The sequence below is a fragment of the Melanotaenia boesemani genome, chromosome 1 (genome assembly GCF_017639745.1).
Source record: "Melanotaenia boesemani isolate fMelBoe1 chromosome 1, fMelBoe1.pri, whole genome shotgun sequence".
In the NCBI taxonomy this organism is placed as follows: domain Eukaryota; kingdom Metazoa; phylum Chordata; class Actinopteri; order Atheriniformes; family Melanotaeniidae; genus Melanotaenia; species Melanotaenia boesemani.
In genome coordinates this window covers 28466899-28494305 of record NC_055682.1, presented here as the reverse complement: position 1 = coordinate 28494305, position 27407 = coordinate 28466899, and the positions used below count along the sequence as shown (strand labels likewise).

General features: G+C 38.8%; 1 protein-coding gene across 2 annotated transcripts in view; it reads right to left on the bottom strand.

Moving 5' to 3' along the window:
- Positions 1-7625: 7625 nt before the first annotated feature.
- Positions 7626-27407, bottom strand: part of LOC121643123 (semaphorin-4B-like) — a 57004-nt gene continuing 37222 nt past the window's right edge. For both annotated transcript variants that reach the window (XM_041990376.1, XM_041990368.1), the window contains exons 4-15: positions 27297-27359; positions 26633-26731; positions 24614-24725; positions 24126-24242; positions 23441-23598; positions 18873-19054; positions 18579-18729; positions 17309-17519; positions 17065-17180; positions 16007-16164; positions 15320-15411; positions 7626-12762 (exon numbers count right to left, since the gene is read on the bottom strand). In XM_041990376.1, the coding sequence (XP_041846310.1) occupies positions 11990-12762; positions 15320-15411; positions 16007-16164; positions 17065-17180; positions 17309-17519; positions 18579-18729; positions 18873-19054; positions 23441-23598; positions 24126-24242; positions 24614-24725; positions 26633-26731; positions 27297-27359 (2232 nt within the window). In that variant the 3' untranslated portion in view covers positions 7626-11989. The remainder of the gene's footprint in view (positions 12763-15319; positions 15412-16006; positions 16165-17064; positions 17181-17308; positions 17520-18578; positions 18730-18872; positions 19055-23440; positions 23599-24125; positions 24243-24613; positions 24726-26632; positions 26732-27296; positions 27360-27407) is intronic.

Genomic DNA, 27407 nt, shown 5'->3' with positions numbered 1-27407 from the left:
GACTGGTGACCCGTCCAGCGTACCTCTCTCACCTGCTGAAATGCTGGGTTAGGCTCCAGCTTCCCCACGATCCGTAATGGACAAAGCGGAAATGATAATGAATAAAACTATACTGTGAAGCACCACACCATTCAAAACTGTCATTTAATTTTAGTGTTTTATATCTCAGTTAAGAAATTGTGTCCATTTCAGCAGTTTATATCTCTTAACCACATGAACCACTTCTTTCGCAAGTGGTTTTAAAGGCAGCTTTTATCCTTTTATTTTAGCCTGAATATTTTGTTTCTGTTCCTGTTGGTAACATCTTCCTTATATAGAAATAGGTATCCTGATATCAGAAACATAGACTAACATCATAAACTCAAATATTTACAACTGAACATCCCGTTAAATTAACTTGAAGGTTTATTGATGCTGTGTAATGCAAGTGTGCTAATTTTCCTGTATATAGAGGATAAACTTGTCAGTGGTACAATGACCACTGGGTGGCAGCAAACTCCACTTCATTTTAGATCGTTTTTCTACACTTAAAATTGTTTTGAGTATGCTGGTTATCTTTTTATACACACCGTCTGTCTGAAGAAAAATATTGAGGGCTTTCTATGTGCACAAGTCAAAGTCAATATTGCTCATGTTGTATGGTGCTCATCAAGTCAATAATCTTGATCTGGTTATTAGTAGCCTGGTGAATTACAAAAACCCACTTGGCTTGTGCCCTCAGTTTACAGAGTATTTAAGACTCAAATTTATCTATCTTCCATCTCGCTTAGCAAAGAGGGCAGCTGTGGGACTGAATAGTGATGAGGGACAAAATGCAGAATCAGCCAGTTGTGTAAATTTGAGAAAATTCAATCCTTATCCGCTATCATCCCCCCATACCCTACGCACAGCTTTGCATAGATATCACCTAAAATCAAGCATAAGCCAACAACAGGCAGGTTGTGGAGTGTAACAGGAATTTTTATTTTTTATTTATTTTAATAGATCATGGAAGGAACTCAGAGGTATTGAAATGCAAAGAAAAGCTGCAGTCAGCTTGTGTAATTAGATTCATATGTGGAGACTCATCTCCTCAGCCTCTTGCTGAATTTTGTAAGATATGGAAGCACTGGGGAAAATGCATTGTTGTGCTTTATGTAATTTACAATTCTGAGCAACCCAGTGTCAAAGTCCAAGTCAGGAGGAAGATGAACAATCACGCACTGCATTTTGCTGACCATTCATATGTTAAAATAGTGTAAGATCACACATTTTTCAGCCTGGAAATTAAGCCAGTTTCCAAGTTTCTTTCCACAATGACCTTCATATGTTGATTAAAAATTTAGAAGAAAAGAATATAAGATAAAAAAAAATAAAATAATAAAATAAAATACAAGTAGCAGAACGGTACCAGACTGGATGTACTAAATTCTAGGAGTAACTGATTTATTCCACTTCTATCACTGTACTGCATTTAAAAAGGTTTGATAACATTAAATTTAGCTTCAGGAATTATACATCCTTTAATTTTCTTGCATGTTGTGTTCTTGTGCTCAGAATGGTAATTTTCCTTTTCCTAATTTTCCAGTTTTTCTGTCTGTATATATATTGCCTTGGTTTTTGTGTTTATAAGTGTGGAACTCATTTTAAACTTGTGGACAACACCCATTTTTCTCCTCCTGTTTTGGGCTTATCCGATTAGTGGTAACAGGTATGGCTGATTGCTGGCCAAATGACAGTGGAGAACAAAGAGGCCAAAAGCAGACTGGTGTGAGAGCCCCTGGTGTGTTGTCCTGCCCCAACCCTGCTATTTGTGTGTCTGGTCTTCCGTGGCTGTGACAAGTGGCCATCACCGTCTAGCTGCCACTGGGATTCTGGCCTGCACTATCCTCAGTTCTGGGTCTACATCATGTCCAGCCCATGCAAAGCGGCTGTGAAGTTGGCTTGAAGTTAGTGGGAGATTGATTGGTCTGCTCCCAGTTTGATGTGAGGGTGTGTTGGGCCATCACTTGTGCAGAACGAACTGTGTTTGTGGACTTGTGGGACTTTGAGAATACCATAGCTGATAAGGTCACTGCTTGGGCAAGAATCCACATGACCAGCTCAGGAACTCTAGGACGAGCTGTCTGCGTGGGGCCGTAAGAAGAGCACTGTGACCAGAGCTCCAACCCAGGTGGACAAATTCTTAAGACATTAAGAATAAAATGATTGACTTTTATACTCGGGCTGTTCTGTTGTGATTGCTCCCACCAAACCACAATCTTGCAGGTACATTTTATCCCAGTTTTACTGGGTGGCATTGTTGGATCAGTTGTTGTTCTACTTATTCAATGTTTTACAGATTGCTTACTTTTTGGGGGGGTTATTAGTGTCCTTTATTTGAAAGTAGTTTGACAGGATAGGGGTCAAAGAGCGTGCAAAGATGACATGTGGGAAAGAGCCTCAGGTCAGGCTGGTTGCATTGAGAAAATTCAGTCTCTGTGCATAAACATGCATACTCAACCAGTTGGGATACCAGACAATTTCTCACCTTCAGTGCTTAAGAGTTTTAAAAAAATGTACGTTTGCGTGTTACAGCAGGTCACGCGAAGGCTGCTTTCTAAACAAAAGCCTAGGAAAATGTTGTCTCATAATTTCTCACAAGTATTGATTGTAACTCTATATTTTGGAGATGTGGACAAATGGGTCTATTATATACTTTCTGTTGAGATTGAGCTCCCCATAATCCCAATGCTAAGAGCCACTGATGCAGGTTTGTGCTTTTTCTCAGTGTCTCAGGTGGGAGTTTCTGGATGCTTAGTCTCACTATGGTTACTCTAGTGTCCTATATTTGTCAGACTGACAAAAAGATCTCTGAAAACTTATGCAGTCACAGCTTTCCTACATGCAGCTGTCTTTAGGGGTTATTAGTCTACCAAATAACAGGTTTGGGACTTTGTGATAACTCAAAATGAGTGAAACACATGAAACATGTTTACATCTTGTCATCATGTGTTAATAAGTGCAAGCTGATAAAAAATTTAAATGAAAGGTAAAACACAATTAAGTTAAAAAAGGATCTGAGCACCTATTGAAGCAACAGCAGCCCCCATGTACAATGTCTGACCACTCTGCTTACATATTAACTCATTATTACAGCCTGATCACATGTTTAGGAAAGGTTGTTCTTTAAAGAAAAATATGAATGTCACATTGTTAATGGTTGATGAATACAGGTTTAGCCTTTACAATGGATAAAGCAGCTCTGTAATTCAACACAGCTTTAAACAGATCATGTCCTAACAGCTTATTAAACACAGACTTCTTGAGGAATGATGGATGTTATTGATTTTCTCACTGATTAATGGCCACAATGTGCTGTAGGCGCAATGCTTCAACACAAGGGTTCTGTGTTTCATAGTTTTATGAGGCAGGAAAATACTTTCGTATGAAAAAAAGAAGCTCGCTTTACAATCTACGTGTCAGTACATGATAAAATAATGATTCTGATCCTACAGTACATGTTAAATTTAGGTAAATGGAACCTCAGATGAACAACACATATAACTGAGTATGCGTCGCAATTAAAACTTACATCAACTGTCCAGCACAGTGGTGGAAGGGTGATGGTTTGGGTTTGGTCTGTTAAAGGTGGCTCTACAACAGGGGTGTCCAGCTCCAGTACTTGAAGCCTGTATTTCTGCACGTTTTAGCAGTTCCCCTGCTCCAACACACCTGATTCTAATTAAATGTCTCTCTTCAACAGCTTGTTGTCAAGTTCTGTCCCAAGCACATTGACCCATTAATCAGATCAAGGTGTGCTACAGCAGGAAACGTCTAAAACCTGCAGCACTGTGGTCCTTGAAGATAGACTTTGGACACCACTGCTCGACAAGATACTGTATGTCATTAAACTTCTGCCTAATGAAGCTGCTGTTTCATACAGATGTTTTTAAATGTTTCATTAACAACTGTCATTTTAATATTAATTGATATGCAATCTGAAAAAGATGAAAACTAGTACATGCTGACATGGAACACACGATTGCTTGTTATGATTATCAATCCTAAATTCATTATATGTCCCTAAAAAGCATAAATTAAAAATTACTTTGCCTTCAATTGGATGGTGACGTTTCGTAAAACAACAAATCAAAACAATTTATAGTGATTTATGGTTATGGCATAGATTACATTATCAATATAGTTAAACTTTCCATGTATTTCAACTCCATCAATAATCATGTCAACAGATCTGAGTGAAAACATTATCCTTGTCATCATCAAAAATCCTTAATATAAATAACTCAAGACTTTATTTTATACTTAATTTTCTTTCTAGGAAATGTTCATCTTGAGCATGATTGCTTTGTTCCCATTTATTTTGGCTGTGTGAAATCACAGTGACGGATCAAAAGATGTAAATAATAAGTTACCGATGTGATGTCATGGGTGCAAACTAACCACAGAACCTCTTTAAGCTTGCCAGCAGCATTGATACAGCTGTTGCCGTGTTACAGTTTTAAAAAAGCCAAAGAGATTGATGTTTGTTTAAATTTCCTTCTGGGACAAATAAAGTATTTTTATTTCATTTAATTTAATATTCTATGTTTGTTTTGCCCGAGACGTTCTGAAAGCAAATTTCAACAGTATCAGGAGGCAGAACTGGGTCCAGTTTAATGCTTGCAAAAATCTGTGCTGTTACTGGTTACTGTTTGTACAAAAGCCCCGTTTTGTTGGTCTGTCCTTAAAATGCTGAGCCTCTAACTCTTGCGGACTTTCAATTTTTTACTTTTCTTTTACACAAACTGGTCAGTTTGCAGCTTGTATGTTTTTCATATCTGACTGCTCAGCAGTACAGTTCTAACAGTAAACAGGGGGAAGGGATGTCAGAAGACAAGTGTTAAAATAGAAATATGCAAATACCTGTGACAGTAAGTGATTCTTAAACTTGATCACATGGTGTTCAGATTCCAAAGTTTTCCGAGATTTTCTTTTGCAGTTTAAAATTATTTTTCACTCTTTATTTATCTATTTATCCCAGTCTCTGTGTGGCTGTTGTAGCATCATTCCGACAGTTTTAAAATACTGTCAATTTTCAGTAGCTGTCTTGTCTAAAAATCCAACCAACCGAACAAACAAGCAAAGTAAAAAAAAAACTGGAACAGTCATGGTGATTGATAGGACGACCCAAATGTCATATGAAAGCACAAGACTTTAACGTAACAAACATTACCATGCAGTCACAAAATTTAAAATCCAAAACAGAAATCCAAATGACTGGTGCAGCAAGAAATAAAAATTGGGCAAGACTGGAAATGAAAGATATATGGCAAAGAACAACAGAAATGGATAGGGGGATGATAGAGAGCAGAATATAGACAAACATGGCACAGGTGTATCAGTCTGTAATACCAAGGAAAATTAAGTGCCTGGTTAAAAATTCAGCTAAATTAGCTGTGACATGAACACCCAGTGTTCATGGGGAGATGATTTGGCAGGTGTGACCTGAGGTGTGTAGTCTGAATTGACTTAAAAGATCTTCCATTTTCCTTCATTGACTGTGAAATAAAAATCTGATTTTCAATTTCATCAACACAATGTTTACCATGAAATATGCAACACAACTGTAATTGTTTTCAGGGCTGCAGCAAACAAAAGTCACTTTTCACAGTGCAGTGATGTGTTAATAATGAATTGCAAATTACCATCTTTGCTCTTCATCAAGTAGTCGGTGACAGCAGATGAGCTGCTGGCGTTGAAAGTAAATGGGATGTGTCACAGGACGTCAGCAGAGAAAGAATACACAAAGACATGAGCTTTTAATGTGAGGACAAAACAATATAGGGAAATGACAAATAGCTTGTTTGTTTATTTTACTAAACTTAAGTCATTTATATTAAATAACAGCTCTTTACAGTCAGTTTCAGGTAGTCCTTCAATCTATGTTACCTGAACAGGTTTCAGATAGATAGGTAGGCTTTCTTCTGTTAGCAGGAGTCTTGTTACACCATCAAATAAAGACTTTTCTGCAGCAAATTGTTCAGAGGAAACTTTGCTGGACAATAAATTTACCATGGTAAAGAGTTAATTGCTATCAAGTGCATACATGAATTGTAACAGGTAAGTTAATAAGATTAACAGTTGTACAGCTTGGTCTTTTCCTCCAAACTCAGTAGTGTTTTACACCTGCATCCAGAACCACTGCAGATGTGCAAACACCTGCTCCTCCTTTAATACTTCAACAATTCTGCAGCATCTGATCTTGGCAGATCCCTGCTATACCTGCAATACCTACAATACACAGATGTGGACTGCTCCAGGTTATATAACTCCATCTAGCCCAATTTATTCCTGTGCATGACAGAGAGAGGTACAAGCCACAGGATATCACTTTTTAGGCCCTCACTTTATCTGCTTTGACTTCACAAGTGAAACCCTGGGGGTAATCTGGAATCAAGACAATAACTTCCTATTGCATTCCCAACTCAATGTTTCCTGTCTCAAGAGTGAATTTGAACATACTTTTGCCCTGCTTAAGATTGACCTTGACAAAGTAATGAATTATCATCAACATCTAAGTACGTCTTATAAATATTAAATGCTTCTCCGGAATAAGCTACACCTATAAGTACATTTATGAGTACACTTATAAGCTGCTGCTACAAGAAAATGTGTGCGAGTGTAATGTGTTGCTTTTGACTGAATTCATAAATATCTGTAAATGATCAGTAATAAACCTGTTTTCAATGTTCTCAGAAGCTAAGAATAAAACATATCCCAGTGAGAGTTTGGTGGTTGAGACCAAATGGCCAAACCTGACATCCTAAACTGCATTCACTCACTAACCACTGCCTCCAGAGCACCACACAGATAAAAGCTGTCTTTGCACAACAGCAACAGATGACTGTTCTTTTTTCTTTTCTCTTTGGGATCTGTACATTTGCTGTGTGGCTTCATTATAAGACAGTATGTTGTGAATCATGCAAAATGCTTGGATGTTTGCAGATGTTTTGTGAAAATGGTGGACAGTTGCATGTAGTAACAATATGCTGGAGGATGGTGTGGTTTGTGAATGAGCCTTCTGGTTTGACAAGAGCAAAGAGAGAGAAAGATGACAGACTTAACAATTCAGTGCACTTTACACAAGCCAAAATTCAAACTTGAGGCTAGTAGTGTAGTACACTACAAACCAACGGGTGACATCATTGTTTCCATCTCTAGCTTTTAAATAGTCTGCCAGGTTCTTCTATGTCCACTGTTTAATGTTAAAACAGATTACACACATTTTGTCAGGAAAATGACAAAAAAGCCTAATGTAAAATGCTTACATTTATCGTACTTCACTACATGCAATTTGGAAACAGATTCTTCGAGCAACTTAATTAAAATGCCACTTTAACTGATGGTTTATCGAAAGGCAGCAATAAACTGATTTTTATTAACTGAAATGTGTTTTTATTGTAGGTGCCACTATTTGGACCTTATATTACATAACACTGATGTAATGTGTGTGCATAATATTGCAAGTTTTTGTCATACCTAAAGTGATATGAAGATCCATTATCTTAAAAATCATGTGCTAAAATCAGTCAATTCTGTCAGTAAAGTATATAAGAGATCAGACTAAAGTAATCCACAGCAGGAAAAGGACTAACACATGCATGTGTCAAAACATGTATTTTATTCATTTCTTAGAAAATTAAAATAAAGTGCTTTTTATGTACAATATAATAAAAACAACAGTCAAAACCTCAATGATACAAAAAATACAATTCACAATGTTTTTACACACACACACACAAAAAAAAAAAAAAAAAAAAAATCATGCAGGCAAGACCACATTTGTCTATTAGTTACTCAGTCAACTAAGCTTATGGTGCTCAGTATGTTGAGGCAATGCAGTCACTGTGTCTCATGGCTGAGCTGATCTGTAGGATCTGAGCTGTACTTGCATTTTAGTACTACATCATGCAGCACAGATATTTCATTACTTCTATCGTGCTGTTTCTTTGTAGCATTTGACTGTCTACAGAAGCGGTTTTAGGAAAATAGATTGCTGTAAATGTTCTATGAATATATATCTGGTTACATTCATATCCAGTACAGTATGTTTTATTACCCAGGAGCTATTCAAAATGAGACATTTACTGTAATACTGTTTGCTTTTTAGTGGAAAAGCATGTCATTAATAAATACTCACATTTATGACAGTTTCTCTTTTCAGATTATTACCCAGTGAAGTCAAATATTATCTTTAGCTTTCTTATTTCAGATAAAGAAGTGATATTATGGTTAACACCAATTTCTCTAGATGTTTACTGTGTCTCCAGTATCACTCTTTACATAATCTAAGGATACAGAATACAAGAAGATTTTGAGCAGCTTCCAGCCTTGTATGCTAGAAAGGTTAATGGTGGCTTGGTGGATAGTGTAAATCTACCACTGACCCGTGTTGTGTTGTTGAGTTAGATGTACCCAGTGAGGGCTACAATCACATCATTCACCACTTTTCTGATGATGAGGTCACTGCTGGGTAGTGTACAATGTAGCACATGGCTAAAGGCAGAAGAACTGGTATATCTACAGTAAAGGCTTTTTATTTATTTATTTATTTTGCAGTGTGGCTATCCACCAAGCACCTCAGACAGGTTACTGGAAATTTAGAACATTTGTCTTGGTAGAGGTGAAACAATTGTTTAATACAGAAGCTTTTGAGATATAATTTATAATCTGTGTTTTTTCAAGTGACATCCTTGGGTACTTTTTATTCAGTCTTAGCTAGTCAAAATTCTTGGAAAAAGTAGGCTATTTGATTTATTAATGAGAGTTAAATGAGAAGTTTGATATTCATATTTGTATGCTAGTGCTACAAGCCTGTTAGCTTAGCTTAGCACTCTGAAAGCAAGAGAACGAGAGAAAGTCCTGGTATTTTCTCATAAAGCGGATTTTAAAAAAGTCACAATACGCTAGCTTTTATGTACAAAAAGTATAAAATGACCAAAAATTTGGAAAAAAAAGGAAAAAAAAACAAAACAATTTCCTTTATCAACAAATCAAGCTAATCAGCTATTAGCCTTTAGCTAATGATACCAGGGGTAACACTATTAACTATTAGCTAATAACATCAGGTGTGCCACCAGAAATTGGATTTTCTTCTTGGCAATGGTTATATTCTGACTTCTGTATTTTTTTTTAGCTCCACAGAATAGGGATTACAGTGATAAGTTTAACTATTAAAGCAATTAGTGTTACTGGTCACTCAAGTTTCAACAACTTACTCAAGTTACCGTTCTCATTAACTTTACTTCTGCATACTTATTTGGGATTGGCTTTGTACAGTTGTCTTTGTATTTGAATACATTGCCATGTTTCAAAAACTAAAACATGAATACACTAGCTTTTTGTAACTGACCACAAGGCCAACCTGGAAGCAGCTGCACTGTCTACACAATACATTAAGAATGAAAATATACAAGAAACTTTGCATGTGGATTTGATAGATTTCAGACTTCTCATTACACTCTCAGAAATTAGGTAATATGACCTTATTTTGTAAGAATTTGAAACTACTCCTTTTATTCGCATGAATATATTAAAAAAGGACATCTCTCCTGTTATGATGTGCTTGATAAAAGCCATTGGAGGTGGGGAACTAACTGAAATGTATGCTGAAGTTGTCAGCACTATGAAAAAAACTCAGCAGTGTTCACTCTCTAGTTTCAATGCTACCTCTAGAACACATCTTGCACAAGGTCCCTTAAAACACACAATATTAAGCACAGGTACTGTATATACACAACAAAAACTTAGGAAAATAAAAGAAACACTGACCGCTGCTGCACAATATGCTGTGCAGCTACTTTGTCAACTTGTAGCATTTACATAGCTTTTTATCATCTGCTCAGTGTTTGAAATGGCAAATGTAGTCTTGTATAATGTTGGAATACATACTTTAGGCTTACATGACCAAAACAGTGAAGTGGTGATGTACTCTAAGACATATGGTGTCATTGAGTCCTTACGGCCATGTAGATGTTTCTCAGTCTCATTTACACAACACTACCATCTTCCTACATCTTTGGAAAATTCTGCTGAAGTCTCAAAGGCATATGCACTGAGTGAAACTGTGCTGGTATGGCTGCACTGGTCCCTGTAATAACATATCTAAAAAAAAATCATCTTCATTCTCAGCAGCCACACCAACTGTTTCAGTAGTTGCATTTGTTAAAATTTTCAATGTTACTGAAAGGTGCAAACCTGTAACCCTGATTTCTTGTGCTTTCACATTGGCATTTGGGCGACTTGAGTGTAGTGAACGCCTTTTAAGACATGTAACCTGACCAGCTGGGGGTATTTTAAGATTACACAAAGTACTGTGCACCCACAAATTGTAGCATATAGATGTCTGGCCAACAGGCCACAAAATTTGATGTTTTCCCCACAGCATTAGTTATTTGTTTTGTGACTTTAACATCTTGCATGGACTTAATAGCATCTCACCTAATCGAGAAGTTTGTATTTTCTGTGTCATTCAAACTCAGCTGTCTCCTAGTAGTGGTACCTGTAGTAAGAAGGCAGAAGGTAAAGTGGAATATTAATAACCACATGGCAAATGTGCCATGTCCTTTGGCCCCAGTTCAAATTTTGACAAAAAAGATTAAACATTGTTACCCAACACATTCTATAAAGTTTGTTATGAGCTAACAGTCTTAGAGAAATTCCCAACTTTGAACTTCACATTTATTTATTATTAGTGCCACATTACTTGTAGTGAAACCCCAACCTTGGGTCCATCACCATGTGCTCTTTGACAGTGATCAATGCTAACACAAAGGGTGAGATGGTCGTGACATGATGGCACTATTGCATTTAGATAAGTTTAGTTTTTTCTTTTCTTCTTTTTTTGGCACAGTACACATGGTGATTTAGGTGCTGCCCTGAATATGTTAGGAGGTGCAGATGTCCCATTTTTCTCTCTTTCATTTTTCTTCCTCTAACCTCTCTACATTTGAAGTGTCAGGTTTCTTTTCTATATTTGCCTCAGAAAACTGGGCATCTATGTCTCAGTCCATTTATTAACCCATCATTGTGTCGGCAGGTTAATACTACAGAACAAGGCTGTCCCAGATGAGCAGAAATGCAGTTGTCTCCCTAAATTGTCCATGGAACAGTTTTGTGTAAAACAGACCATCTTTTGACAGCAACATACATTCAGGAGGTTAGTGTCAGTGCTTGGGCCTTGGAGCATCCTTCTTGATCACCTCTCTTGATGCTGCAGCAGACCCTTGTGTGGAGTATTTCCCTGGTCTTTCTTGTTCTATTTATCCTCATATGATATTTAATCAGAAAAACAGAACAAATGTGCGCCTGACTTGCTTTTATAATATGTGGATCATAATGAAAATGCACGACATGAATAATATTCACCTAAACCTGAACTCTTGGTCACCATGATGATGTTGGTTAGCTTTAGTGTGCATAATAACAGAAATGTGGCAGCCACTTTCTGCATAAAATGTACAAGAGTACTCATATTCAAGGTTGGGTAACCATCTAATACTTTTGAGTTATCGTCTTGCTGTAATTGTATGCGATAGGCATATAGACAGAATAATTTACTAATGCATACCTAAAGAGACAGAAAGAAGGTCTCCTGCCTATACTTTTATCATTTTCCCCACTTATATTTTCCAACCTTATGCTAACACACACATATAGTGTTAGTGGCCATCAGAATGATAAAAAAACAAAAAAAGACTAATTTTAGCAGCTGCCACGGTTTGTTATTCTGGCTGAAACCGGAGTGTTGTGCTGCCTCCTCTTCCATCCTTAACAGCAAACTGGAATCAACCTCTGGCTTTGGAGTGGGAATGTTTAAAAGAAATGAGCTCCGCACTGCCCACAGAACTATGATCACTAGAATAAAAGGTGTGTTGTGATGTAGGAGGATGTCAGGGTCTCCTCTTCTTTGCTTGGTGGTCTTTAACCTCATGGTGATGCAAGTTGTTGGTGTGTGAATGCTGTACTCTCACACGATGGAGTCTTTGATCTCGGAGCCTAACCTCACTCTGGGTCGAGGGCAGGTTGGGGAGTATTCCACATGGCTCTCCTTCAGGTTAAGCAGACGCCTGTCGGAGGACTCTGAGAAGCTCTTGCTGTTGTCCGGTGAGGACTCATGTGTGGGTGTGCTGCAGATGTAGTTGTCATTTAATGTCTGGTAGCCTTTGTGATCTGACGTAGATACGGGGATGGTGTTGCCGTTGAGCGGTAAGCTCTCAGTGGGCTTTCCTACAATCCTTGGCTTCTTCTGCTGCATGTTGGGGCACTCGCCTTGCTTCAGCATCGACTTCATATGATCACGGTTCCTGTAGATGACAAACAAAGAGAACACCACGAGGGAGAACGCCAGCAGAGCGCACACCACGATCAGTTCATTCCAGTACGTCTTCATGTGGACCTGCTCAGAACGAGACACGCCAGGCATGATGATGGTTTCCTCTTGGGCAATGTGAGATGTGCGCGAGTGGCTGATCAGAGTTGTGCTTTCGTGACGGGGCTCCGCACTGACACAGTAATTGGCTAACAGCTGGCGGAACCCCTCCTCTTCTGACCAACACTCGTAGGTCTCCATCTTGTTGGACTGCGCCACCACTACAAGGTTTCCCTCTGGGGTAGCGTAGAGAAATTGGCTGGCACTGTCACTGTAATGCCACTTTCTCTGCGCCAGGTTGGACCGCAGCTTGCAGGGCAGGACTCGAAAGGTGTTAGCTGGGATTGTGATGAGCTTGCAATGGGAGCCACCTACAAAAAATAAGAAGAGTGTTGATTTAAAACAAAGTTAGTTAGAAGGCCTCTTAGTCCACACATCAGGGAGTTATGCTCTCACACTATCCAAAACATCTTGTTTGGGATCCTTTCTTCCTCCTAAAAATAGACCTCACAAATACAAAGCCACATCCAGGAAAAATGAACTTGGCACAAAGACTGGAAGAAATAAGGAAAATGGTAACTTTGCTCTGTCCAAAAGAATACAACAAGACAAAACAAAAAACACTTCTATACCACACAACATTCCTACTCTGTTTTGCATTTTTTTTCTATTTCAATAAACTTGGTCTGTTGTTTTTTTTATTTACTTGCTACACAAATTTATTTCAGTGAACATACAATAAAGCAGAGTTCTCCAGCTCTAGTCCTCGAGGGCCACTGCCCTGCAGTTTTTAACTGTATCCCTGGTTCAACACACCCAGTTCAAATGAAGAGGATCTCCTGAATATCTTGTTTTCAGGTTCTGCACAAGCCTGTTAATGTGCCATTATTTAGACCAGGTAAGTGCAACCAGGGAAACAGCTAAAACCTCCAGGACAGTGACACTCAAGCACCACTGTCTTGTAGACCAGAGTTGAAGAACCCTGCCATAGGGTATTGTGCAAAAATTTATACCACACCTTTTCTCTTAATATATTGGCAAGGAAACACGTGCCACAATTTACTGAAACATGCAAACACAACTGGGAATTTAGGATGAAAGGCAAAGAAACCCAGTTTTTACAATTCTAACAAGCTTGAAAGTTGATATTTGGTTTGAACGATGCCACTGTTCAACACAGCTCAAACCTCTAAGACAAACTTTCTATTAATTTCTTGTCAGGAATAGTTCTTCAGGCTTCTTAAATACTTTAAAAAGATCTATGGATTTTTGCTGCTTTTTGTTTAATTTTCTATTGAGATGATCACACACTGCTTCAGTGATATTGAGGTCCAGACGGAAGAGGATTCATGACTCCATAAGACCTGTTGGCACTGATTTTCAGTCCAGTTCTTGTGTCATCTGTCATACCTCCGCCTCTTCTCTTTCACTGCCTTAAGAATGTGGCTGTATTGTAATAACAATCAGGCTAAGATCATTATTACATAATTTATATATTCGTTTTGGATTATTTGTTCTATGTGATTTGTCTCTTTAATAAAGCGCAAAAATGAAATATGTTTAGCTTTTTATTTTATTAATCTATTTCTATATTTACGGTACATGAGTACCCTTTTAGGTTTTTATAATTGAAAACAATTTTTGCAATGCTTTTGTCAGCTCCTTTTGTTTTCTGATAGAAAGAAGATTGATTAGATCTAAATATAATAGCGCTTACCCAGTTCCTCAGTTCTTTTGTCCTCACATTGGTTTGTTTATCTGTTTGTTTTCAATCCTTTAGTAGGTTGGGCTTGTGTTGGCACTGGGGTAGGGTAGTGTTTTTAAGGCTTCATTTTATTGTTTCTACTGTGTTTCTGCTTTTAGACTTTTTAAATATTAAGTGTGCTCCATTCAGTTGGTTTGAAAAGTGCTGAACAAATTAAGTCTCATCGGTTTAATGATAAAACTGTAGTGTTTAGATGCAACTCTAATTCTCTGAGTACACGAGTGGGCCTCTGAGGTCCTTGTTACATACCTTGGCTCCACTCTCTCTCGTAAGGCTTCAACAACACAGTAAATGGCTTAAAGGAAGGGCCATGTGCATCTTTCAGGTACTGTGTCAGGTCATTGATGGAGTTTTTTTTGTTTCTTATTTCCAACGTCAACACTTTCAGATTCTGCTCATTGTACTGTAGATAATTTATTTTGTTTAGGTTTGTTTCTTCTTCTTTTGTTCTCCACTTGTCCAATTTCTCCAAATTTTTAAAGCACACGCTGCACACCTTGATGAGATATGGCTAGTTTTCACCCTACAGCTCTTTGGGAATCACCTTATTGGTGAAAAAAATAATATTTCATGTTTGTTGTATTGTGTTATCTTTGGGTGTTATCTTATGTTGTGCTATCATTTTTTTGGATAGCACTAGTGCACTAGTTTATCCCTTGAGTTAGTTTTGAATGATGTGAAAGGTCAGCGTTAACTGGTTTAACAAACAAAAACATGACCTGTCAGTTACAGGGACTGGACTGAAAATGAGTGAAAAAGCAGCCAATGTCCTAAGAAAATCTTTTGACACTGGCTTGAGGGACCTTCAGAAAGCCTGGAGAATTATTGCTCAAGGCCACTTTAAAATATGATAAAGTCTGGCTCCATAGAAGCAAAATATAAATAAATGAGAGTGGTATCCAGTTTTTCATCTACAGCAACTACATAAAAAAAGCAAAGAAGCAAATTTTTTAAAATACAAAAAACATTCTGTTGAGTTATTTGTTGTGTAGTCACACAAGTGCAGCTTATACTAAATATAGACTTCACTTGTGTGAGAGTCATTACCTGACATCATTTTTCGGAATCGACACGTTTCTTCTTCAAGTACATGTTATTTGTAGTGTGCATGGAGTAACTGGCAACACTGAAATTATAGCTCATTGGACAGACTGAACACTCACGAGAAGCTGCTGGTCTGGCAGATCTGGGGCTGGGAGATGTCCTGTTACAAATCGCTGATGTATCAGCCTCCTCCACATCCTGTTGCCAGTGGCTGAGACAAAACATACCAACGAAATAGGGTGAGGGGTAGCAGCTGGATTAGAGGAAACTTTTATGGATGCACCTCCTTTTTTCAAGTTTATTCTTTTAAAAACTATGTGTTCAGCATAACTAAGAGACCAATAGTCTTTAAAAGCACATTACTATAAGGTCCTGTGACCTCCATGTGATCTTTGGAGATAAAATAAATGCAGCGTCATCCTGTTTCTTTGCCTACATAGAGTTTATCCTACTAACTTGGTGGAGCTCCTGACATTTGAATCAAGAACCTCTATGACGTGAATATTTGAAGATTTTATGTAAATTATCTCAACTGTCATTGTGCATTTATGATACATAAGCGCCTAACATGTAGACATTTAACCTTGTGTCTTTATCTTTATGTTCAAGTTGTTTGTTTTGTTTAAAAAAAAAATTAAGCTAATCATTGTGTTTTGATAAAATTCAATCTGGTTTTTTACTTGTTCAGGAGTTATAAAATGGAAAACAAAAACATCTTTCAGTTGTTTATAAGTAAATCCAGATATCAGGCAGGTGATCAAATTAAATCTAAGCTTAAACTCAGCCCTGTGGTGCACACTTCTCACCTGTCAGGTGGAGCCATCCTGACATCCCGACACAGCCGCCCGGTCCAGGCACAGTAGGGATCTCTGGACAACACACACTCACCACAACTCAGGTAGTTGGAGCAATTAGCCACAGGAACCTCCACCAGGCCAGAGTACGACGACACAAACAACAAACCCTGCAGAGGAGCAGAAACATCTGTGAGTGTGTATGTATTTTTTAACAAGGTGAACGCAGGACGGAAGAGGTCTCTGCTTCTCGTTGCGGGTTTCTGATTTCAAAAAGGCGAAACCAGCTTGAAACAATTACTTAAAATAAACAGAAGAGCATATCTTGCATTATGGATTAACTCTAGCCAGCTGTTCTTTGTCTTCATACCAGCTCAGTAACTTAAACATTGTGATCGTGCGTTTTAAAAACACACGTTCACAATGTCAGAGCTTGTTGCAAAGTGCTTTGTTTATTTTCTATTTCTTATTTTGCAGATTGAAACGCTTTTCATGTCGACATATGCTTCACACATGAATTTCCATCCCACCTATGTTGCAGTCTTAGCAACACATAGTGCAGCCGCTCTACTAAAACACACTATTTTTAGGCCAGCTTATCTACTGGTACATTAGACACACATCAAGTGCATTCTGTGTCTCTTTCATATTCCCATTTAGAGCCAAGAATACACCTACCAAAAGAATCTTAGACTTTATTAGAATTACATAATCACAGATAAGGTTGCAGTTTAGCAGTGCTGACTGGGGAACATTCTTTATGTAATAAAGAGAGAAAAGGTAATGAAATTTAGCTCCAAGTTTAATGTCACAGAGGATAATAAACTTCCGTCCAGACAGTCCTCTTACAGCAAAACTCAACAGAATAGTCCCTGTGGAGGATAAATATTTCCAGCCAGTTTGTGCTCTTCTACATTGTTTTTATTTGAATAAGAATTAAACCCAAGTAATTAAACCCAACAATTATAGTAAACTGATGCAAAAAAAGTCCAACTATTACACATGCACTGCATATTAAGTTGCAATAACTAATTTATTTCTGGAATACACAAGTTGAAGATGTAATTTACCCGCTGAGGATCGAGTTCGATGTGCTGCACAGGCTGCGGCTCAGCAAATAAAACCATCTCCTCTATGATGTGCATCCTGTCATTGGCATTGATGGCCTTGTGAAGCTTTCCATCGTCTGGAAGAGTCAGAGACATCAGTTATTGTGTTTACAGAAAATAGTGTGTGTAGTTAATACATAGAAACTTTCACTGTATTTTTTTCTTTAATAACCAGAATGATTTGGTGTTTGGTAAAAAACTGCACCTGTTCCAATGAAGAGCACATCGTAGGCCCGTTCCATGCCCTGGATCTTGTGCACGGCGATCTGGGTGTAACGCACACTGCGTTTCAGCAGCAGCGGAGCGCTGCGGATCACGCTGTCCATCAGGAAATGGTCCTTGACAAAGTTGAGCACTTTGTCAGGCATGTGCAAGGATGACTGGATACCCATTTGCCTGGCATGGTAAGTCACACACTGTAGAGGGAATGAGTTAGAGATGAGGAAAAATCTATTTCTGCTTACTCAAGTAGAGCTGGAGGTGCACACATACATCCATTTATTCTAAAAACAACTTCAGTTTGCTTTGTGGGATCATTAAAGCAGTCTTTCTCACTAATGTGGATCATGAGTGTGTCATTTATAGTCATGCCTCTGCCTCAACTCTAGGTCACACATGATGTTTATGATTCTGTACTTATGTCACAGCATATAGTACCCTAATTGTTGCATATTAATGACAAAGTTGGGTGGTGTTTTAAGTTCTAAGATGTGTTTTTATGTGAATCTCAATTGAAAGGTGTCGTTATACATCACTAATGGGCTAAACTGGTAACCTAGTCCATGACAAACTATCTAATAAATGACTTCAAGTCTGAGCCCAGAAGATATGCATTAATTTATATTCTCAAGCCATGTGAAGCATCCTAAAAGGTTTTTTTCTAAGTAACCTTTGGGCAATTTTCACTCCTGGATCATTTAGTTTCCTTTTGTTCCCATTTGAGATAGTGGTCTCTGATCTCTGGATCTCATCATTTAATAACTTTTATATTTGTAATTTCTTATTAGACTACGGGTGAGCCATTTTTTAAAGGTACATAACAATTATATGATGATTACAGATCAATTAAAACAAGGTACTATATTAACATTTATTTAGCTTTTCTAAGAACACAAAATTTGAAGTGGAACACAACTTTTAACCATGTTATTAACCTGTGTGTCCCTTTTATTTCTTTTTCTCCATAAAAACAATCTGCAAAAACAGTACTTTAGCAAACTATCTTTGAGCAGTCTCAGACAATAAAATAAAGCATCTGCTGTAAATCAAGCTCACAACTTAAGCCTGTAATATAAACTTTTATGTGTGATAACAAACCACATATTTGAGGTGGTACAACAACCTCTTATTGTAGCTGCCGTGTCATTTTTCAGACTGATGTCACTCAAATGGAGGAGAACAAAGTAAACCAAAACAAGTTGTTCTGTTTCACTGAATTATGCTGTTTGTCACAAGATGTTGCCTTCGTGACTCACCGCCCCAGGCCGTGGCTCAGGTACTGGGTGGTTATAGGTGTACCACTGCTGAGTTTCCCTGTTGACCTCTCGATAGCGGCCGCTGAAAGCCCTTTCCACCTGCGCCATACTGAAGGCACACACTGCTGAGCTGCCTGATGCCCCTTTATACCTGCAGACAAAGAGAAACTAAGTGTTTTTTTTTTCCTTAGTGTGTGACTGGTGTCTGTGTATACCACCAGTAACAGTGACACAGAGGACAGCTGACATAAAACATGGCTGCAGTTAGAATTATTTTCCGGACTCGTGTCTCACCACTGAGAGGTGAAAACCCCGTAGAAAACTGTGCTCTCCCAGCTGTCCCCTGTGGGCTTCAGAACAAACATGTCCTGGATGATGTTGAAGGGAAAGCCGTCGTCGGGGAGGGAACACAGGAGCTGAGCCTTCAGGAAGGTGGTCCATTTCTTCTGCAGCACCCGCTCACCTCCCTTGTCACCCTGAGAGGAGATTCAGCGTGTTAAAGGTGATTACAAAAAGCTTTCTGTCCCATTAATGATCTCTGTGGGAGCTGGCGAGCACATAATCTCCTCTTATTTTTACTGTATTTTACTGGCTTATTCATAATTCAAAGATAAGAGTGATGGAGGTCAAGAGGGGTGTGTTTCACAAGCAGGTGAGCAGTAGCAGAAGATGGGAGTTTGACTGATACGGGAGGATTTCACAGCTTCTGAGTCAGCCCTCCACAACAAGTTAGGACTTCCAAAAACAAGAGTGAGTTGGCTCACCCCCAGCTCTAAGTATGTGCTCAGCTGGATTTAAAATTTACTGTTTGAAAAAAAAAAACAAACAAAAACAACAACAAAAAAAAAACATAATCAGATATAAAAATATTTTAGATTTAGGTCATTGGCATTGATACAATTTGTCATTACAGCTGTTTACAGAAACATAATCAGGACACAGTTATATAATGAATACAGGCTTAGGGTGCAGACTATCAGCTTTAATTTCCATCCAAGGCGAATTGGGGGAAGGAGGCACTTAAATCAGATTAGATCAAATTGGACAATTTAAATCAAAAAACATCTAATAATCAGGTGTGAGCTATCTGTCTTTTCTTAACTCAACCATTAAGAAGGTTAAATGTCTGGAGTTCATTCCAAGTGTGGCATTTGGATTTGGAAACTACTGCTCTGAACCCATAACAATCAGACAAAGGAGCTCTTGATGCAAGTGCTACAAGCAATCCTTAGCTTGCAGGAATAAAACAGATATTACAGAAAGAGAAAATCAACAGTTTGGTATATTTTTAGTTCATAAAAAAGACCATGACATCAGTGGTGGGTGATCAGAGAATACTTTTCATGGAAAAGAAAAACTTCTCCATCACAGCATCCAGCTAGGTTATCATTATCCAGGTAGAGAGAAGACTTCATTAGAGAAAATACAGAGCGCTTCCCACAAGGTGCAAACAATTCCTATGCTTCAAGAATAGAAAGGCCAGAGCAGACTAACATCTCAAACAACTAAACCAGCTTTTTTAAACATTCTTTGGATTAAAGAAACTAAAGTCAACCTATATTCGAATGATAGGAAGAAAAAACAATGTCTTGGACTGGTGTATGATCCAAAACATATGACATTCTTGGCAGTTTCCAGCAGATCATGAGTGTTTAGTGCTAATGTGACAAAAGCCAGATGCAACACATCTGATTGAACTACGCTTCTAGCACAGATAGACGGGGGTCGTAAACATACTATGAAAGCAACCCTAGAGCTTCTGCAGGCTATTCTGATGTTCTTACCCACACAACACATAACAACTAAAAAGAGCTGCATGATGGCTGGGAATGTATCACAATGGTAGAAAGCCATTTATTTGGCGATGTCCACAAGTTCAAGGCCTCAAAAGGAACATTCAGCAGATTTATGTGCAAAATTTACTCCACTGTCTGACAGTAATAAGTCCAGGAGTAGATAAAACTCTGAGCAAAGAGGCAATAAATAATCTATGTTGCAACTGCTACTGGAAATACCAAATTTATCCAAATCATACTGCAGTCCATCCACTTTGCTTTAGGTGGTGCTATTGAGGTCATTTAAGAAAAGATATTTGTTCCTGTGACCATTTGTAATCCCTACTTTAATAACATAAGCATAAACAGTAATCAATCAAAACCAGGATTTCAGGAGGTCTTTATGCAATTTGATGTGTTGAAATCTTTTCATATGTTAGTAGGGGCTTACAGAAATGTGAGAGACGAACCAAACCTTTGCACATAAAAGATGCCATAATGCAACATATCAGCTGCTCTTTGAAAGAGAAAAGATGTGGAAATGGAAAAACAAACAACGGCAAGTTATTAATTACAGCTTTGATATTGAGATCAGTGATTCAGGCTTCACTTCTCTTTTGACACACAGATGTGGCATTCACTCCCATTTTAAAGACAACAAAATGTTCCAGTTTCCAGATGATTTAATCATTACAAGCAATTACCAAACATGTTGTAAACACATGCAAAAAGGCACTCCTCCTAAATGTAGCCAACAAGCAGGAAAACACACCAGGAAGAGCAGGACCAAAACATGTGGTCCCACCTAATCTCAACACAGTGTCCTTGCCTCAGATTCAAATGATCCCATCAGCACATCCTACACAACCCAGAACAACTCCTACATACCTTTGAGGAGATAAAGTGGAAAGCTATACCTTGCCTCCTCCTCTGTGTGCTGCCACACACAAACAATCAGGGTGCTCAGCAGTGAGCTGAACCCTTATGGGACTGATGCAGGGCCTGGGAGCCAATTACGAGGCTGTTCTGGCAGCCTGTCCGTATAATGAGGAGCCCACATTCCTGCTCTCTCAGCTGTCCACTGCTGTTGTTGCCGTGCTCCACTGCGCTGCTTGTATTTTCAAATGCTGCAAACACTCCCCTCTGATAGCTGCCCTCCAAAAACATGTTTGCTTCTCTTGAGTGGCGTCACCTGCCTCTTATTCATTTCCTATCACACTTTATATTCTCCATGTATATCAACTTCAGGAGTAGGTGAATGGAAGGTATGGAAAAGGCTGCCCCCACAGAGTTCATAATCTGCCTGCTTTCCAAAGTCCTTCACTGAACACACCTGAATAAACACAAGGAAGAGGGAGTGGAAGGAGGGAGGGGGACAGATAGGGAAGGAGAGAGGAAAAAAAAAAAACAACAACTCGGAAGCAGCATTACTTGGCAAATCTGAGTAAAACGGTAGTTGGAAAACCATTAAAAAAAGCAAGAGGCTTTTATTTTTTTTTTTTTTTTTTTTAACATTATCTGACAAGAAGCACATCCTCATTCTGAGCGTATGCCAAGCTGTACCTACACCTCTGACACGATTCAGATATTAAATAAAACCACATTCCAACATATCAGTGGGTGGCCTGGAATAAATGGGAGTAAATGCTATCTGCCAGTTCACAAAAGTGTGTTAGATACAGAGCCTGCTCACAGGGAGGAGTCTTCATACCTCGGTTTTACCTAACTTTAATCTGAGTGTGGCATGCTCTGTAGGCGTACTGCATGAGGTGAAAGGAAATGATGCACATCATAGCAAAGCTTTTCTGATCTGGCTACCAATTTCACTGCTCACATTTACAATCAGAAGCTGCACCTAAGGTGGAGTAAGGCTCATAAAGATAGGAAACTTCAAACTCTTTTAAATCACTTCTAAATTTAAATTTTAAAAAACTGTTTGCCTATTTTCTTCCGTAGGTAGTCACTGTATGAGTTTCTTTACTCAGCAGCTGGGGAGTAAACTGAACTCTTTTAATTCATCATGATAAAAAAAATTCACAATGTTAAATTAAGAATAAACCAGTAAAACACCATCTGAAAAGATGTCAGCCAGGAAAAAGGGAACCGCTGCATTCCAGTGAAATAAAAGATGCTTTACAGAGCAAAAAAGCTATTCTTCTGCCTCTATTGCACAGTTCAGTTGCTGCATTTGCCACAGTCTGTGGACCTTTCTGTCAATGATTTCCATATATAGAACCCAGGGGGTGCTGTGCCGGCTGTGAGAGGTGTCGCAGCACAGAGTGCCAGAGCATCGCAGGACTAAGTCATTAAACTGTCACAGGAGATTACATGCTGTCCCTACGATTACTCACATTACTGCCTCCATGAGCAGGAAGCATCAGTCAGGGAGGGATGCTGAGTGCATGTATATCACACAGTTTCATAGCAATTTAATTGAACTCATGGCAGGTGGTAAGGTCTTCGGATGATTATCCAGGTTGATCAACCAAACTAAACTCTCTAAGAGTGGGGATGGCATAGATGGTTTAAATGATGCGAGTGACAACTACAGTTGCCAGAATTTGCAAAACAAAACAAGAAGAAAAAAAAAAAAAAAAAAAAAAAAACAGGCCATATGGTGGAGAGGAAAAAGCATTTCATTTTGCTGCAAAGCGCCCTTGAATACTAATAACTCCCGCAAAGCTCAAAGGGCTGGTGGAGAAAAGCAAGGAGCTGGTAGGATGGACGAGTGCAGCTGACACTGTGAGGGAGATGGAAGGAGAGAAGGATATGACATTGCAGAGGAACGGGAGGGAGGGAAGCCGAGAGGGGGAGGTGATGATTCAGACAAGAAGAAACAAAATTTGCTGAAAACATGTTTGTACAGTCAAATAGAAAAAGCTTTAACGCACCAGCAACATTTTTCCATTGCACCCACACAGACATGACATACTGTTAAATGTTAACATATGTGCTTTGACAAGGGAGTGTCCCATCTTGTTTTAAGGCAACTGTAACAGGATTAAGGACAGGAGGTATGAGTCCTGCTACACCTCTTTCTTTTGTGACCATCTTGTATAATAAACTCATCATTATCCCGTGTCTTACCTTACACACGCGAGCTATTCTCGACACGATGGTGTTGTCAAAGAAGTCAAATTCTTTTCCCGCCTCACTAAAGAAAAAGTAAATCTTGTCGTCATCTCCCACAGGGTTACCTACAGGCTGGCTCTCCTCAATGTAGGCTGACCCAACAAAGACTGGGTCTAGAAATAGAAAACACAAAGCAAACATGTAGTGAGACATGGAATATCTTGATCATTTACACAAAATGACCTTTTTTCTTCCCACTGCTGTTTCATCACTTCTAAATTATGATCAACCTGGAGCGAAGTCAGAGACCAGTGTCACACAATCCTGTGAGAGCAGAGGAAACATGATTCCCTGCATAATTGTAGTCAGATGCCTCATCAGGAGCACTCTGCACCGATTACCAAGAGATCAAAAGACAAGAGGCTTCTTAATTGTGCGCAAAGTGCAGCAAACTCTGGCGGGAGCGATGGCAGTCAGCTGAAGCTGTTTTGATGTTCATGTGCGGCGGCTGATAGGCCCGGGCTCTACAAGGACTTGCCTTTGCTCTGCCTGTATGCATGCATGCATGCATTAGTGAATGTGCCTCACTAATGATCACTACTTATTGGACTTTGTCTGCTGTAGTCTCCACATAATGCAATAATCACAGGGAAAACAATAAAATAAAATAAAAAAAACCCAAAAAAAACCCACATTTTACCTTGCAGCCATTTTAAGGAGTTTTCCGTCTTCAGCGCAGTTCCCTGACCCAAACTTTTGTAAATGACTGGCTCATTGCCTTGGAAGTTACTGACAGTACCAGAATACAACTCACCATCTGGAAAACAAAAGGAAAAAAACAAAGATTGAAGAGGATTTGCTATAAATAAACAAAGTAATCATGAAGAAATTATGAGCTGAAGATGAAGTCAGTAATAAAATGTGCTGTTAGGGCCAAAACAGAACAGTGAGTGAGGGATTAGACCCCCTCCCCTCCATATCCAGTTCAATTATTTACTAATTGCTTGATAAAGAAGTTGAACACAAACAGCTCCTGTTTGTGTCTGGCTATTTATTACAGAGTCTGATGCTGATCATGACTCATTACAAGATGAAAGATGTAGCTAACATCACTGTGGTTTTAGAAACTGCTAAACCTCTTTTCGTCAAAGTGGAAGGGATTCATATCAAGTGTGTTTTACTACATACCAACAATGATGGCAGTGGATTTATACTCTGGATTGAAAGGGCAGCGACTGCGCCCATCTTCCATCACAACCTCGCCCACCTCGTCTCTTTCCAGTGTGAATGTTGACGTGTTCTGGAGACAAACAGGAAAAGTCCAATTAAAATTTTCATTACAGTAAAGGAGTGTGCAAAAGTGAGCTCAGTGGCCTCCAGCTCATTTTCTCCATTACAATACACACTTTGAGCACACTGTACCATACCTCTGCATATAATAAATTTTACTTCATAGTAATAACATGTGTAAGGATTGCTTATTTTAATGATGCACTTCTGCTACAACAGCTGCTAGAAGATTATTCTGATGATATTCTGCATTCTCATTACTCTTGACAAATCATGTGATAATGCCCATCCCAGCAATCTTCGTCATAAAAGTCTAATACTCTATTCCTGTTAAGCTGTTGTTCAAACACACATCACTAAGCTACACCATCGCTCAGCGTGACATGTTCATTCAGACTCATAGGCATAGCTACAGTACTTTAATTTCCCTCCATCCCTCATACACGGTCTTGCTGTCATAAATGTTGGCTAATGTGTATTAATCCCTTGCTCGAAATAGTCTCTGAAATGCAGTATTTACCGCTGTTAAATTATATCTACCAAGAACTACAGTGGCCATCTGTGGCTGCTCCTTAAAAAAAGAAAAAAAGCTTTGTGACCCTTTTTTACCCCCTAAAGAACTATGTAAGAAGATGAGGTAGACAGGTTTAAGGGCACAGTAGCAGTCAGGAGTACAGGATGCACATGCACAGTGTTGGTGTTTGAGTAAGATTTTCTGTTTATAAAAAAGATTAAATTTGTAAGACTAAGTAGTGGGTGGGATATGCCCCTACAGCTTCAGCACTCTTACAAAGACATCATACAAAGTTTCAGTTTTCACAGCAAACTTCCTCAACATTTTCTTATTCAACAGAGAATTGCCTTTAAAAGTGCATATTTTTCTAAGTCAGAATGAAAATGCGTCATATAAACTTTTTTTTACAGCAGTGTGATGGGAGACTTTGTTCCTCTTCACTTTAAACAAACGTCCTTCTCCAGTCTGCAATCCCTTTGTGGCCAATTGACAGGAAGAACTACTAGAACCATCATAATATGATTTAAAAGACATTAAAGTGCTGAGAAAAATATGAAACAATAATTTGTGGACAATTGGAAGTAATAGTAATAACTTGTTCCAGTGGCCATTAAGAAATCTGACAGAATACTAAGAAGTGGTTCCACTGCCTGGAAAATCTTCTTATGCTTCATCACTAAAAGATGTTTTACTCTGAGCATATTTTAATTTGTGTCTGTCATTTAGATTGTTTAGTGTATCTTCTAGGCCTCAGTGTCCTGTTACACTGCTCTTAAACCCTCTGTGACTGTTTTGAAAAGCTCTATAATAACAAAACATTCATCAGTGTTAATATTATGCATCTCTGAGTGTCTGGCTGGTAGGAATGCTGGGGCTGACATGCATATGCACAGAAATGCGGACTCTGTCAACATGACGACTGCTCCAGCAGACCAACAGGGTTCAGATTTGCTTGGAATCCCAGTTCAGGACCCAACGTCCTGCCAAGTCATCTTTAGTCTGAGACATTCCATGTTTTTCTTTTCACTCTGACGTCAAAGGGGCAAGTTTATTGCCCCCGTCTTGAGAGCTGAGCAGTCTCTAAGCTCAACTGACCCTTCAATGAAATCAATGTAGCTTTTGCTGGCGGTTACCAGCACTCCAGATGTAGTTGTCTGCTGGATAAACAGATCTACTGCTTCATCTCTCTTTGAACCCAACAGCTTGTCACCCCCCTGTTGCCTTGTCTGACTAAAAAGGTCTCAGTAGGACCTGGTTATGTTTGGATAAGAACATATCCAATAGAGAGACTGAGAATAAAACAAGCTTATTTAAACCTACTCTATTGATGTTAAAGGCTTTTGAAGTACAGAACCAAAAACCAGCTCTTTCAAGTGAGCAACAGGTGAGAGGTCATTACTTACTATGTATGCACAGACAGGACTGAAGGCATAGGTACCACACACGTAGAGATGGGTGCTGTTCAGCCGAAGGAGAATTTTGATGTAATTGAAGCAATCAGTCTGGGTGGGAACAAATGGGAGTTGTCAGGTCCATATATTTACAAGAAATTCTTAAAACTAACTTTCAAAAGCTCCTAAAAATCTCTGCCCGAAATACTCTTGATCATAAATAAACCTTTGAAAGAAGGCAAGACAAATACTTCAAACACTGTTTAATAAAAATACTGCTAGAAAAGTATTCCCTCTTTCCTCAAACACTGCTGGGAAAACCTCTCAGCGTTACACAGCGGTTGCCTGGAGAGCTTTCTGTAATACACGGACCAGAGTTGCACACTGCAGCAAACGGATTACCGAGGCTTGTCGCCCAGGGATACAACAGCTGGCATGACAACAAGATAACAGACAGACTGAAGTAGAAAGAGCAATTCCCCAGTGAGCCTGAACACTTGATGAACCCATTTAAAACTGCTGGAAAGCTTTGTCAACATAGAAACTCCTTCTCCTTTTATTGTCTCACATGGGAAAAAAAACAGAAGTTTGCAAGTTAAACCTAAACATTTGCAAAATATCTGGACTTTATATTCTGTGTTCATTGAAATGACAGGGTAAAAAACAAGCCTCTAACCTCCAAGTTCTTCCCTTTAAAGCTGCACTCTTCTCTTTTTCCTGCAGGAGTACCCCATGTCAGCTGAGTGTGGAGAGGAAAAATTGAATAAGTCATATGAAACACAGGCAA